The following is a 13,004-nucleotide window of genomic DNA, read 5'->3' as shown; positions in this document are numbered from 1 at the left end:
ATTTAATACACAAGTTTCACAATTTGAGTTGAATTACTGAAATAAATTAACTTTTCCACGACATTCTAGTTTATTGAGATGCACCTGTACTCCATTGTTTCTTCCAACCCATCTTTGCACATTTATAAGATTTTGATTTATAAGACCTGTTTGATATTATCGCCACGTGATCTCGTAATGTGAGCAACACAATGACAAGGTGGAACTAATCCAGCCAATCACAGTGCAGATGGTATAAACACTCTTACCATGCATCTTTATGAACAGAAATGAAAAGCCACAAATTAATAAAATCAACTAACTAGAAATAAATGTAACAAATGCATAGATTGTGTATATAATACCATTGTACGTTTCATTGTACTGTTTAATTACCTCCAACTCTTTCTGCAGTACTGACAGTCCTTGTTGTCCACGTCTTCCAAGCCATTGTTTCTGCCATATTCTCTTTTGTCATGGTTTCTTCTTTCTTTCGGATAAAATAACTGCACAGACCAATTAGTCCTTGTTGTCCACGTCTACCAAGCCATTGTTTCTGCCATATTCTCTTATGTCCTGGTTTCTTCTTTCTTTCGGATAAAATAACTGCACAGACCAATTGAAGGGCCAGTTGATCGTCCATGCTTGAAGATATGGCCTATAATCGCTGTAATTTCTCATGAGAATTTATGTGAGAAAACGTATTTTCGCTGATGGTCGGAAACGCCTCTTCACTGAATGTTTCGTAGTGTGTGCACCTCGTTTGTGTTATAGTATGCGCACAGCTATGACAAGACGACGACAGATGAGAAGAAAACTTGTTGCGTAGTGTGAGCAACACAGTGATTCGGCTAGTCTTTCAGTCATGTAGTGTGAGCTTGCCATAATCACTACACACCCACATGAAATCAGCGGCCCAACCAGTGTTTATCAAAGCAAAGGCAACATATCATATGAATCCCGTGACCGGAGGACGGGAGCGCTGGAGATTATGGTGGATAGAAGAAATCTCTAGCATTAATTCTGAACATGGCTTGTCTTTGACGTTCGTCGTAGGAGAAGTCACACTGCAGGGTTGTGCGCCAAATCCTCTGACACTGCCAGACTTTCGTTGGAGGTAAAATTTGATCGCAACGGCCATTAATCGGCTGTCGGTGAACATGTCAAACCAGCAATCAAAGACTACAGATTTTAGCCTAGGATTATAGGAATCTTTTAGGATTTTCTAAATTTGTCTCAGACGGCCAAATCGTGGCCAAAATCGCACAGTGTGAGCCGGGCTTTACTTGTAATGTACAGTAATTGGTTTAAATGGCCCCCATAAGCGAACACGTTTTTTAGAATCATTGCGACGAAGAAAGGTTGACATTGCTTTAATCCAGGAATCTCATTTGCAGAAGGATGATGTTAATAGATGCAACAATAAATATTACGAGGTGGTCTCTTTCTCCGCGACTGACAATAAAATTAAAGGTGTATTAATAATTGTTAGAAGGAATCTAAATATCTCCATATTAGACAGAAATGGTGGTCTGGTGACCATTTTTCTTATTCCCAGAATGTTTCTACTGAGCAACTCAAACAATGCATAGTCTCTTTTTCATTAGTAGATGCATGGCGGTTATTTAACCCTTCCCAAAAATCATATACATTTTTCTCAGCTAGACACAAATCATATTCACGGATTGACTACATTTTTGCTTTCTCTTCCTTTACCTCAATGATACTTGAAATCGACATTTCTCCCCTATCTCTTTCAGACCATAGTAGTAATTATTTGGCGGGATTGCCATGGGGTGTGCCATCTCCCCCATTCTCGAGGTAATCCTCAGAGGGGCCAGGCAAGTTGTCAGGGGCATCAAGCTACCATCAGGCGAGAGGCTTCCACCATTGAGGAGCTACATGGACGATGTAACAAGCATCCTTCAGACGGCTCCATGCACGACCAGGCTCCTCAAGTGCTTTGACGAGCTTCTTAAGTGGGCAAGAATGAAGAGCAAGGCTGAAAAATCAAGAAGTCTCTCGATAAGGAAAGCCGTGCCGCATGTCAGGACCACCTTCGTCATTGGAGGGGAGCCCATTCCTCGGCTGGATGAGAAACCATTGAGAAGCCTGGGGAGGCAGCACACCACAGATTTATCTGACAGGCAGATGGGGAAGCTAGCCAGGCAACAACTTGCAGAGGACTTGGCAAGAATTGAGCAAATCCACCTGGCTGGGAAGCAGAAAGTGTGGTGCTATCAGCACATATTATACCAACGTGTGCTGTGGCCTCTAAAGGTCAATGAAATTCCCATATCGGAGGTTAGCAGGATGAACAGCCTCGCCAATAACTACATTCGAAAGTGGTTGGGCTTGCCCCGCTGCTTTTCGGATGCAGGTCTCTTCGGCCAGAATATGCTGGAGCTCCCCATCAAATCCATCAGCCTAGGGTACAAGCAAGAGAAGGCACGCCTTGTATTGGAGCTAAAGGACTCAGCGGACCCACTTATAAGGAGTGCGAAAGTCCCCACCCGCACAGGCCGCAAATGGAAAGCGCAAGCTGAAGTAGAGCATGCTATCTCTAGTCTGCAACACCAAGAGGTGATGGGGTTAGTCCAGACCGGTCGGGCTGGCCTAGGCTGGGGAGCGCCACAGCACCTCTGGTCTAAAGCCACCAAGAGGCAGCAGAAGACCATGGTGGTGGATGAAATTACCAGGCTGGAGCAGGAGCGCTTCCACGTAAAGGCAATATCCCAGGGCAGTCAAGGAGCCTGGACGCGATGGGATGTGACTGTGAACAGGCGCATCACCTGGGCAGATATCTGGAGGACGCCACAATCCAGGCTCAGCTTTCTGTTAAGGGTGACCTATGACACCCTCCCATGCCCCCGGAACCTCACCCAGTGGTTTGGAGACGAGGTAGGCTGCCCCCTGTGTGGCAACATCAAGGCAAGCATCCAGGATATCTTATCAGGGTGCAAAGTGGCGTTGACCCAGGGACGCTTCAGGTGGCGCCATGATCAAGTCCTGGCCAAGCTGGCGGAGGTCCTGGAGAGCTGTAGGGTAGCAGCAAATCGCACATCAGCAGCCGCAAAGCCTTTCCCGGCAGGGTTTGTCAAGTCTGGTAGCATGCTCCAACCTCCTGCTCATTGTATTTCAATCAGAGCATCAGATGGAGAGATTTAAAAGTTCATCAAAAGATGGCACACGTCTCCGGGGGGGTGAACAAAGGCCTTCTGTAGCGAATTGATGCGTTTTTGTAAGAAAAATAGTACAAAACGAGGATTTGTAAAGAAGAATGTCGGAGGATTTCGATATAAGCCAAGAGGAGACTGGTTTTCTTTTGCTAAAGTAAGGAAACTTTGCTTCCTTTGCTCCTGTTAATAAACGTTGGTTTTCACGAGTCTCACTGGCGCATGCGCAGCACTGACCTCATACGTCATCTGGCCGGAACTGCTTCCAGTATACAACAGTGAGCGCAAGCTAGATTAAAGTGATTATTACATTCTCATGCAGGTGATTGGGTTCACCTGTTGCTGATTTGCTGCCCATTCACCTCAGCTCCACTGATTGGCTGCAGCCAGGAGAAAGCCAGCATATAAAGCCAGCACTGCCTCATGACCAGCTGAGAGGGAGGGGTACAATTCTTGTAGCAATTCTCTTAGCCAGTACTGGTTAAGTGTTACAATTCTTGTCGGTGTGATTGTGGCCCAATGCCGGCAGTTTCGGCAGTGGACTTGGGCCAGTGTATTTGGGCCGATTCTGGGGTGTCATTCATCCCATGTCCACGCCGAGTCTGGCAAGTGCAGCCGGGCCGAGTTATTTCTTCTGGCCTGCCGAATCTGGACCATTATCGGGCCAAACATTTTGGCTACCTGGGTGTATGATCAAGCGTTGAGTTGTATTCCAAAGGCTTTTGTTTTGTTGGTTAGAAACACAATATCCAATGTAAATGAAGCTATACATAATTTACATAATACATAATTACAATACATAATTTGTTGATCCAATGTAGATTTCAGAATCAAGTTTTCAGAAATAAAGTAACTCAGGTTTTCACCAAGGGCTCTAATAATAAATTAAAAGCCATGTATATTTCCTTCACTATACCTCCCAAAGCTAAGGAAATAAAATTCATTTTTTTAATGATATTTACCCATTCTAAGAGATTTAATACTGTTCACACAACTACTTTTTGTAAATCAGAAATTCTAACAATAGTACATTTGTTTTTTTGACTGTTCAGTAAATAGCTTTTTTTTTGTCTGATATGTATGATTGGCTTAAAATTCAATTAATTTGATCTCTTGAGTTTTTCTAAAAATGCATAACCTTTGGTATAATAATGGGTGATGTAGTTTGTATTATTATTATTTATTTATTTTTTAGGGAAAATATAAAACAACAAACTTTTTGTTTCAGCTTTAATAATAATAATAATAATAATTAATTATAAAAAATTAAACTATTATAATAATAATAATAATAAAACGTCAGTGTTTCATTTCTGAAATTCATACACTAGGCGGTAGAGTGCATAGCGTCTAATGCGTCAGCATCTATTTTTATTATTTATTAAATATGTTAAAATTAATTTTCATGTTTACTCCACCCACTGGAACAGTTTGTCACAGGCGCTGAATATTACATAACAGCTCCGTTGTTCTATATCTTGATTGAATGGCTCAGACTTTTAGCTCCGTAATATTTGCATAAAGAGAACGTGGCCTTTCCCTAATTTGCATAGAACAGAATGTTTCCTGAACAAACCGAAAGCAGGTGTGCCGCTGTTTACAGCTTTACAGGAAGAGACAGGCTCAGAACAGGTAAGGAACAGACAAAAACCTGTAAATAATGCTTATGTTTAAACTTTAAAAAATGTAATCTATTTAAACGTTTTATTGTTATTATTGTTGTTGTTTCATGGAACTTTAGATTAGACTGCTGTATATGTGCTTGCGATGAGTGGTAATGTTTCGTAAAGAAAGGTGAACGGTTTCAACTATTGCCTCACACGAGGCCTCATGAACTCGGCTATGTTATATTTGACTTCTTCGTCTTTTTCCTTTTCTTTTTCTTCTTAAAACTCCTTGTTGTTTCCTCTCTAATTTCCTGAACGTGGTGTTGAGTTTTTTGTGTTATTTCCATCAGATATCGCAATTTGAATTCGGGAATACAGGAAAAGCGATGGAATCATTTCCGGGTAAAGAAAAGGTTCCAGGTTTGTGGAAAGAATGGTTCAAATGGGATCAATTTTATTATTGAAAGACATTAATTTTGGTTTTGGGGTGAAATAAGACCTGCATGTAGTGTTTCTCAACTGATTTCGCTTTTATTCAGCTCTCGCATTTACATTGGAATTTATGCCGACCCACCACAAACGGGAGCTTCGCTAATCGTTAGACTTCGTAAATAAGACATAGTATAGGCCTACTATAAGATAGTATAGTATATGCAGAGGAGACAATGATATGATAAGATAAGACATACTATAGTAAGATGGTCCTTGTACGTTTTGATAATTTCATCTCCTATTTGGAATATCATAACGAGAAATGGAAAAACGGCTCGTTTATTCGTTTTTCCGTTTTGTTTAACAAACGGAAAATGAGATTTTGGCTCGATTTCTCATTTTTCGTTTGGGGTTTAAAAATCGGTTTATGGCTTCAATATTTCATTCGCACGTGTGGGCGGCGCTGAAACGCCCCTTTCAGCTGATTGGTCGAATCCGCCTTCAGTACGGCCTTTTCATTCGTTCAGGCAGAATAAAAGTCAGTACGAGTGCGGCACTATAATGTCTGAAACCACCACTCACTGTTAATTACGCATAATATTTTAATCAGATTTTGCTGGGCACATAATTCGTGCTGCTGCGACTTGCAAGTGACCCCTTTAATGCGAGTTACAGTATGCTGACAGATTATTTCTAGGTAGCCTATTAGTATTGTATGAATATTGTCCCATTGATAAATACAGTGCAAATAGTTCCGTCTCTTTGGATAAAAGTGAAGTGGAAATAAAAATCAATAATAGACTGAACAGTTCCATGATAATATGTCCGTAACATTTCCCACTCTCGTCTTTTATTTAAGTCAAAAGGCACTAGGTAGGTGTGTGTGACATGAATAAATAATTGTGAAAATTAATAAAGTTAAATTCATGAAATAAATTATAAATAAAGTTTAAATGTATGAATGTAAGCCTGTGTAGCCAGCTCAGTTCAAAAGAAAAGAATGAGATAGAAAAGAGGTCTATCATCTATCATCTATCATCTATCTGTCTATCTATCAATCTATCAATCTGTCTGTCTGTCTGTCTGTCTGTCTGTCTATCATCTATCATCTATCAATCTATGAAAACCTTGAATGCAAACATTAATGCCAAAATACATCTTAAAGAACAATTTTAAAATAGTGTTCTGCTCTCCAATATATTCACAAACACTCAGAAAAAAAATTTTCATTCATCAAATTAAAAAAATGTAGGGTAATGATTCAGGTAATTAAACTTTTTTTTCAGTGAGGCCCCTTGTGCGGTCGTTGGCATTATGCGCGAAAAACATCGATAACGCATTCTGAACAATACTGTAAAATTAGCTGGTTTAAAAATGCGGGTTGTTCATTGCACAGTTAAAGTTATTCGATCCAGACACCTCCCGGTGCTATGCGTATTGGAATTTTGTAATCCCAATCACAGATTATGAACAGATATTTTAGTCTACACATCAAGCATAGAGTACATTCCAATTGGGTTGTTGGTTTTTTTATCTTTTATGGGAAAGTTCTATAGACATAATGATTTTTTATACTGTACAAATTGTACATTCTATTCCCTAACCCTAATGTAACCCTGATATGGGTAGGTAATGTTTACCTAAACCAAATATTGAAGCCATAAACCGATTTTTAAACCCCAAACGAAAAATGAGAAATCGAGCCAAAATCTCATTTTCCGTTTGTTAAACTAAACGGAAAAACGAATAAACGAGCCGTTTTTCCATTTCTCGTTATTATATTCCAAATAGGAGATGAAATGATCAAAACGTACACTGACCTAAGATTCTCTCCTTAATTGATTTTTAAAAATACCACTCTGCCTGCCAAATAATAATTAGAGCAACAATAAAACCGTTTGAGAAAAGTACAGAAGAATTAAACACAGTTGATTAAAAGTAGAATAATCCCTTATTGTTCATTGTGCAAGAAACGAAAGCCAAAGAAAAAAATCAAAGCCATTTAATACACTGTTTTAAATGACTTTTGATTTAAATTATGTTTATAGAATAAAAATATTTATAAATAATACTTGTGTACAAAAATGTCAAAATGCTAACTGGGATTTATTTCTTTATTTAAATTAATTCACATTTAAAGCCGTAGTTGCCTATCTTGTTGATTATGTACGCTGATTGATATAATGAATAATAAGTCTTTAGGCCTATATACAGTGCACAGCATAAGAGGGCGTACACTCCCTCTGAACATAAAGATATATTTCTATTTCTTAATGATCACTACAGTTTGTGGGAAGATGACAAAATACCAGCAAAACTGAAGAATTGAAGATTCAGAGGGGTGTAGTCATTTGTGCTGTGTACTGTATACAAGTTTATATGACAGTTAAATATGGTCTTCGAATCTTAGTGGACAAGAGGCCTTCCAATCATCCGTATCAACCCTCGACTTTTCATTGTTTCTCCATTGTGTCTTTCTCCTTACATCTTACACAGATGTCTTAGCCCACTCCCTACACTTTGCCAAACCTTGATGCCTATTGTGTATTCAATACAGAATTGCTGCTCTCATGTTATCTGGAATTATTATGATTCCTTTTGTCATTATTCCATTGTGAATAGACAGCAGTTCATTTCTGAAAGGGAAGTACTGTCTAGTTGCTGCTGGGCCATACTGACTGGATATAATCACTATCAGCAGCTGTAGATGCCCTGATGGCTTCTGAGTTTTGATGGACTTGCCGCATTCCATCCGCAACAGGTGCAATATCTTAACATCTGAATGAGTGTCGATGTCTTTGCCTTCACCCTCGACTGGGCTTTGTGATAGGGTGTCATCCATTTCCAAAGTTTTGCCTGGCGCATATTGTACAGTTGGTTTGAATCTCATCATGACCAGTCTCATGAGCAGTCTTTAAAAATGCAACAGAAGATTGGGCCTGTCCAAATACTCACACTTGTGGTCTTTGCACTTGGCCACTTGTCTACTTGCATGACGTCTTTCCTCAAGTGTTCAAGTTTGGCTCAAGACCACAAGTGTGTGTTGAACTTTTGATTACTGTATGGAACACACTGTTGTAAAAATACAAGTGTTTACAGAGCTTTATCTAGATTTTCAATACTTCTTAACTTCTTGTTTAGTAGTCCCTGTAACAGGGACACACTTCTAATTAAGTGATATAAAGCAGTTGCAAATGATGTACAAAATGCACATATACATATATACATACATACAACAACACTTTGTTTTACTACCAAATTATATGTAATATCTAATTAATTTAACTTGCAGTGGAATATTTTCCTCAACATCTCGTGATTCAGAGCATGTGAGTTTTTGATGCATGATGGGACACACTTAGCTTTTATAGTGTGGGTTTAGTGTGCATTTAAAGGGGTCATATGACGTTGCTAAAAAGAACATTATTGGCTGGACTCCGCTTCGTCCACGGTGAAAGCCGATCCGGCGATCCACAGTGCGAAGTTGATTTATTTCCTCAGCGACCAGCACAGATTAGCTCTAGGCATGACGAAGTGGATATCGTCCTCTTTTGGAAGGCCAAACAAAGTAGTTTCGCTTTCACAACGAAACACACAGCGTCTCCACGACATGGCGGTGGCGGCAACAATACTACAGCGAGAATCAAAGTTATGCCTTCTTTCATTGCGTGAACATTTGGGCGGCGTTATGCAAAACTTCCCACATCGTGATGTAGACATGTGGGGGCGTGTTTAAACGAGGCATTTTAGGAAGGCGTGGTTGACTCTTAACTTTAATAAAGAATATCTCTTTGGATTTGAGACTTTAGTCTTTGCAACTTTACAGATCTTCTTTATGCACCAAGAGCTTGTAACACTCCAAAGAGAAAGGAAAAATTTAAATCGCATCATATGACCCCTTTAAGGCACAGAGCTTTGGCGTCTTTAAGTCCTGGGTCTTGCGCACTTCCTGTTGTGTGCACATGCTCTCAAGTGGCCAAGGCCGCAAGTGTGGGTATTTGGAAAGGCCCATGGTCCAAGTACTTCGTTCATTAGTGCCAAAGGCTTTTGGTCTGTCACTAATGTAAATTTCTCAAGATCAAGCACTTTTCAAACTTTTCACTCATCCAAGCACTTGCAGGACATTCTATCTCAATCTGGACGTAACTTGACTCCGCCTCAGACAGACTTGGAGAACAATATACTACTGGTTTCCAGTCTCCATTGTGAAGCTGTAAAATCATGCCTTTTAAAGGCTGTAACTGCTTGTATCGGCTGAAACAGCAGTAGGTAGAGTCACACCATAGAACGTTAGGACTAGAAAAGTGGAGAGAACATCTTTATCGCATTGAAATGCCTCCTGCTGCAGATGGGTCCAGGTTCATGCCATTGTTGACTTCAGAAGTTTATAAAATGGTTTGGCCATAGCTGACAGGTTGAGAATAGTAGTCTCAGCTTAATAGTATAAAAGTAATAATATAATAAATATAGCTGCAAGCAGCAATTACAGGGCCAAGCACTACAGAAGCAAGCATCAGGCCAACTGCAAAAATTAGTAATATAAGCCATTTTAAGATGATTTTAGTCAAAACGGCTGAAAAATCATAAATACAGCCACTAGTAATATGATTTATTGGCCTATCACGTTTGACCAATAGGTGGCGCTGTTATCAAATCGATGTGGTGTGTTCTGTGTGAGTTTACAATGGCGCACACAAAGTTTGGTGTCAATATGCCAAAGTATTGCAGAGATACAGCCTTAAGTCTCATTTTGGCATCATGCCTCAAATTCATGGCTGTGGTATGCAAAAACGGTTTTGTCTATCAACACAAATCCATAACTTTTTGTCAGCAAGGTCTGAAGATGATATGATTCGATTTTGGTGAAAATCGGACCAACGGTCTAGGAGGAGTTCGAAAAAGTAGGTTTTTAAAGAAAATCAAAATGGCGGACAGGAAGTTTGGCTGACTACGGAAATGTTGGTATCAATGTTCTCAGCATGACCCAAGGAGTCTATTATTACTAGTCTCATTACAATAGGCAAAATTCACAGAAAGCTATTAACATTTATTAGAAATGTCGTTATACCTTTTGACCACAAGGTGGCACTGTCTCGAAACATTTTGAGTACTTTCAGGTCATGGTCTCGATGGTACATACAAAGTTTCGTAATGGTACACCAATGCATTTGTAAAATATAGCATTTTATATAATAATACTCCATTGTAGTCAATGGCAATTTCATGTTTTGTTCAACTATAGCGCCAGCAAGAGGCACAATCCCACCAAATTTTTTATGTGTCCTTAGAGTGTGCCCATACATATGTGTGTCAAATTTGGTGAAAATATCTGATTTTGTTTTGGAGTTATATACATTTTTATATATGAGAAGAGAAAAAATGACTGATGGCCGACTTTGTTTGCATTTTTTTTGCCACTTACTATCAAAATTTTGGCAATTGGGCATAGGTGTTCAGCCAGCACACTATGTTTCCGAATTTGCTACAGTGGTTTCGTGTCGATCAGAGTAACGGTTTCTAAGATATTGGCAAATGTTTTTTAAGCGCTAAAATGCAACGTTGCACAAACCATAAGGCAAAACCTGGCATGTTTGGTATCGCTGGACTCGGTAAGGATTCAGGAGTCTAAAAATGGGACTCCCGTGAAAATAAGTCGACCACACCCAAAGTTATAAGCATGTGAATATTTGATTTTACCACTAGGTGGTGCTGGCTCGAAACTTCTCAGGCTCCTTCAGGGCATCATGCTGATGACCCATACCAAGTTTCGTAACACTACGCCAATGCGTTCATAACATATAGCATTTTATGACAAAATTAAAAATGGCCGACATGGGAAAATTGGGAATGGTTCGACACGGCATGCTGCACCGAATCTAAAGAGACCAGTTTTTGTGATTTTTTTTTTTTTTGGTTATTAGCAAAAATAGCAATTTTTCATATCGCCTCACCACTAGGTGACGCAGCGCCGAAACTATGCAGGTACCCTCAGGTCATGGTTGTTATAACACTCACCAAGTTTGGTCTCAATACGCCAAACCGTTGTGGAGATATAGCCTCACATCCATTTTTGTGTGCTCTTCATCGAATTCGTTCGCACGTTATTCGAGAACGGTTTGACTAATCAACTTGAATTCCATAACATTTTTCCAGGATCGTCAGAAGATGATCTGAGCCAATTTTTGTTAAAATCGGACAAACCGTCTAGGACGAGTTTGAAAAAGTAGGTTTTTCGAACTATTAAAAATCGCGAAAAAAACAGACCTTACAATTTTTATTTTTAATTTTGGCGTCCATTTGACTCTGCCAAGGATTCACAGGAAAAATGAATTTTTCTTCTAGACTGTTCAAAAGTTATTAGCATAAACATGAGTGAAACTTTGGACAAGTGGTGGCGCTAGAGAGTTTGAGTTAGAGACCCCAAATTTGCAGTGGTTAATGATGAGACTGTCCTCTATCAATATGCCAAATTTAATATGTATAGCTGCCAGGAAGAGCTGTGTGCACGCTTAAACATTTTGGGTGTGGGAGCACACATCTCACTGCTTGCACATTTCTTTGTTGTTCTAAATATTATTAAATGCTGTAAAACGCCAGCTTCTGGTGTGCTGTCTCGCCATACTGTATACACATGCAGAAAAAAACATGTTACACTATTACATGACTGATAACTGAAATGTACTGTAAAAAAAAAAAAAATCAGTTACATTTACGGTAAAATACCGGCAGCTATGGTTGTCAGAACTTTACCGTGAAAAATACGGTAGCAACATTTTAGGTTTTACAGAACGGTTTAAACTTACAGTGAAAAACTGTATTTCATTAACTGATACAATGTTAATATGCAAACCTTTGAGTAAACTCATTTTATTTGCAGAAACCAACTGCACTTAATTTGGCCAAATGGCATTTGTTTATAAACTAATATTTATAATGTTTAAGTAACGCTAGCATATTGGTTTTAAAAACTATTTTGCTTAAATCCATGAAGAAAAACCTACTGATTTATGCAAGGTCATTAAAAGCATCAATTCAACTCAAATCTCTTGCAGATAACAACAGCACACATGTGTTCATGTATGATTGAAATTATTGAAGAGAATCACATTGTATCAATAATTACACAGTTACTGCCTTTAAATAAAAGAATAAGCAGTATTACATCAGTGTTTCTCTGTCCGTCCTTTACTTAAACACCGGCTCTGCTCTCCAGCACAATGGTGACCCACAAAACACAACAGGAAGTTGACTGTTAGGTTCTACAGTATTTTGCTGTTTTCTTGATTTTACGGTGAAATACCGGCAGCTGTGGTTGCCAGTAATCTACAGTTGTTTTTTTTTTACAGTTTGCTTCCGTAAATTAAATTAACAGTTTATTTCTGTTAAAAATACATTTCACAGTGTGTTTTTCTTCATCTCACACATTTAACCCCTTTAATCCCACAGTTTTAAAGAGCACTTAGATGTGTCCACTACAGAGTGTTGAAGTGACACTGAAGTAGAGTCCCGCTCCCGCAAGATTCTGTCCCGCGCCCGCCCGCTCCCGCAGAAATATATCGTATCTGCCCTTATCTTAAAAGCCTGCATAAAAGTAATCTATGTAGATTTCACTAAAAGCTGACATCTCAGTTAATCGCGATCTCATAGAGCTCTGTTATATCACATTAAATATATGCACAATGAATCTTTAACAGTGTCTACACTTCGTGTGTTAAAATGAGAAGATTCGTGAGCATGCAATTTCAGCACTGCGGTGAGTAGATTCTAACTTAATCACCTCTGATTGGCCATTGCGTTCCAGAAATCAACA

The 13,004-nt window shown here is 39.1% G+C and overlaps 1 protein-coding gene across 1 annotated transcript in view; it reads left to right on the top strand.

Moving 5' to 3' along the window:
- The first annotated feature begins 4,715 nt into the window (after positions 1–4,715).
- traf3ip2a (TRAF3 interacting protein 2a) overlaps positions 4,716–13,004 on the top strand; it is a 42,706-nt gene continuing 34,417 nt past the window's right edge. The window contains exons 1-2 of the mRNA XM_016472756.1: positions 4,716–4,787; positions 5,113–5,182. Of these exons, the coding sequence (XP_016328242.1) occupies positions 5,149–5,182 (34 nt within the window). The 5' untranslated portion in view covers positions 4,716–4,787; positions 5,113–5,148. The remainder of the gene's footprint in view (positions 4,788–5,112; positions 5,183–13,004) is intronic.

Source organism: Sinocyclocheilus anshuiensis, unplaced genomic scaffold (assembly GCF_001515605.1).
Source record: "Sinocyclocheilus anshuiensis isolate Anshui unplaced genomic scaffold, SAMN03320099.WGS_v1.1 scaffold1238, whole genome shotgun sequence".
NCBI lineage: Eukaryota > Metazoa > Chordata > Actinopteri > Cypriniformes > Cyprinidae > Sinocyclocheilus > Sinocyclocheilus anshuiensis.
The sequence above is the reverse complement of the archived record's forward strand: the minus strand, read 5'-3'. Positions and strand labels throughout refer to the sequence as shown.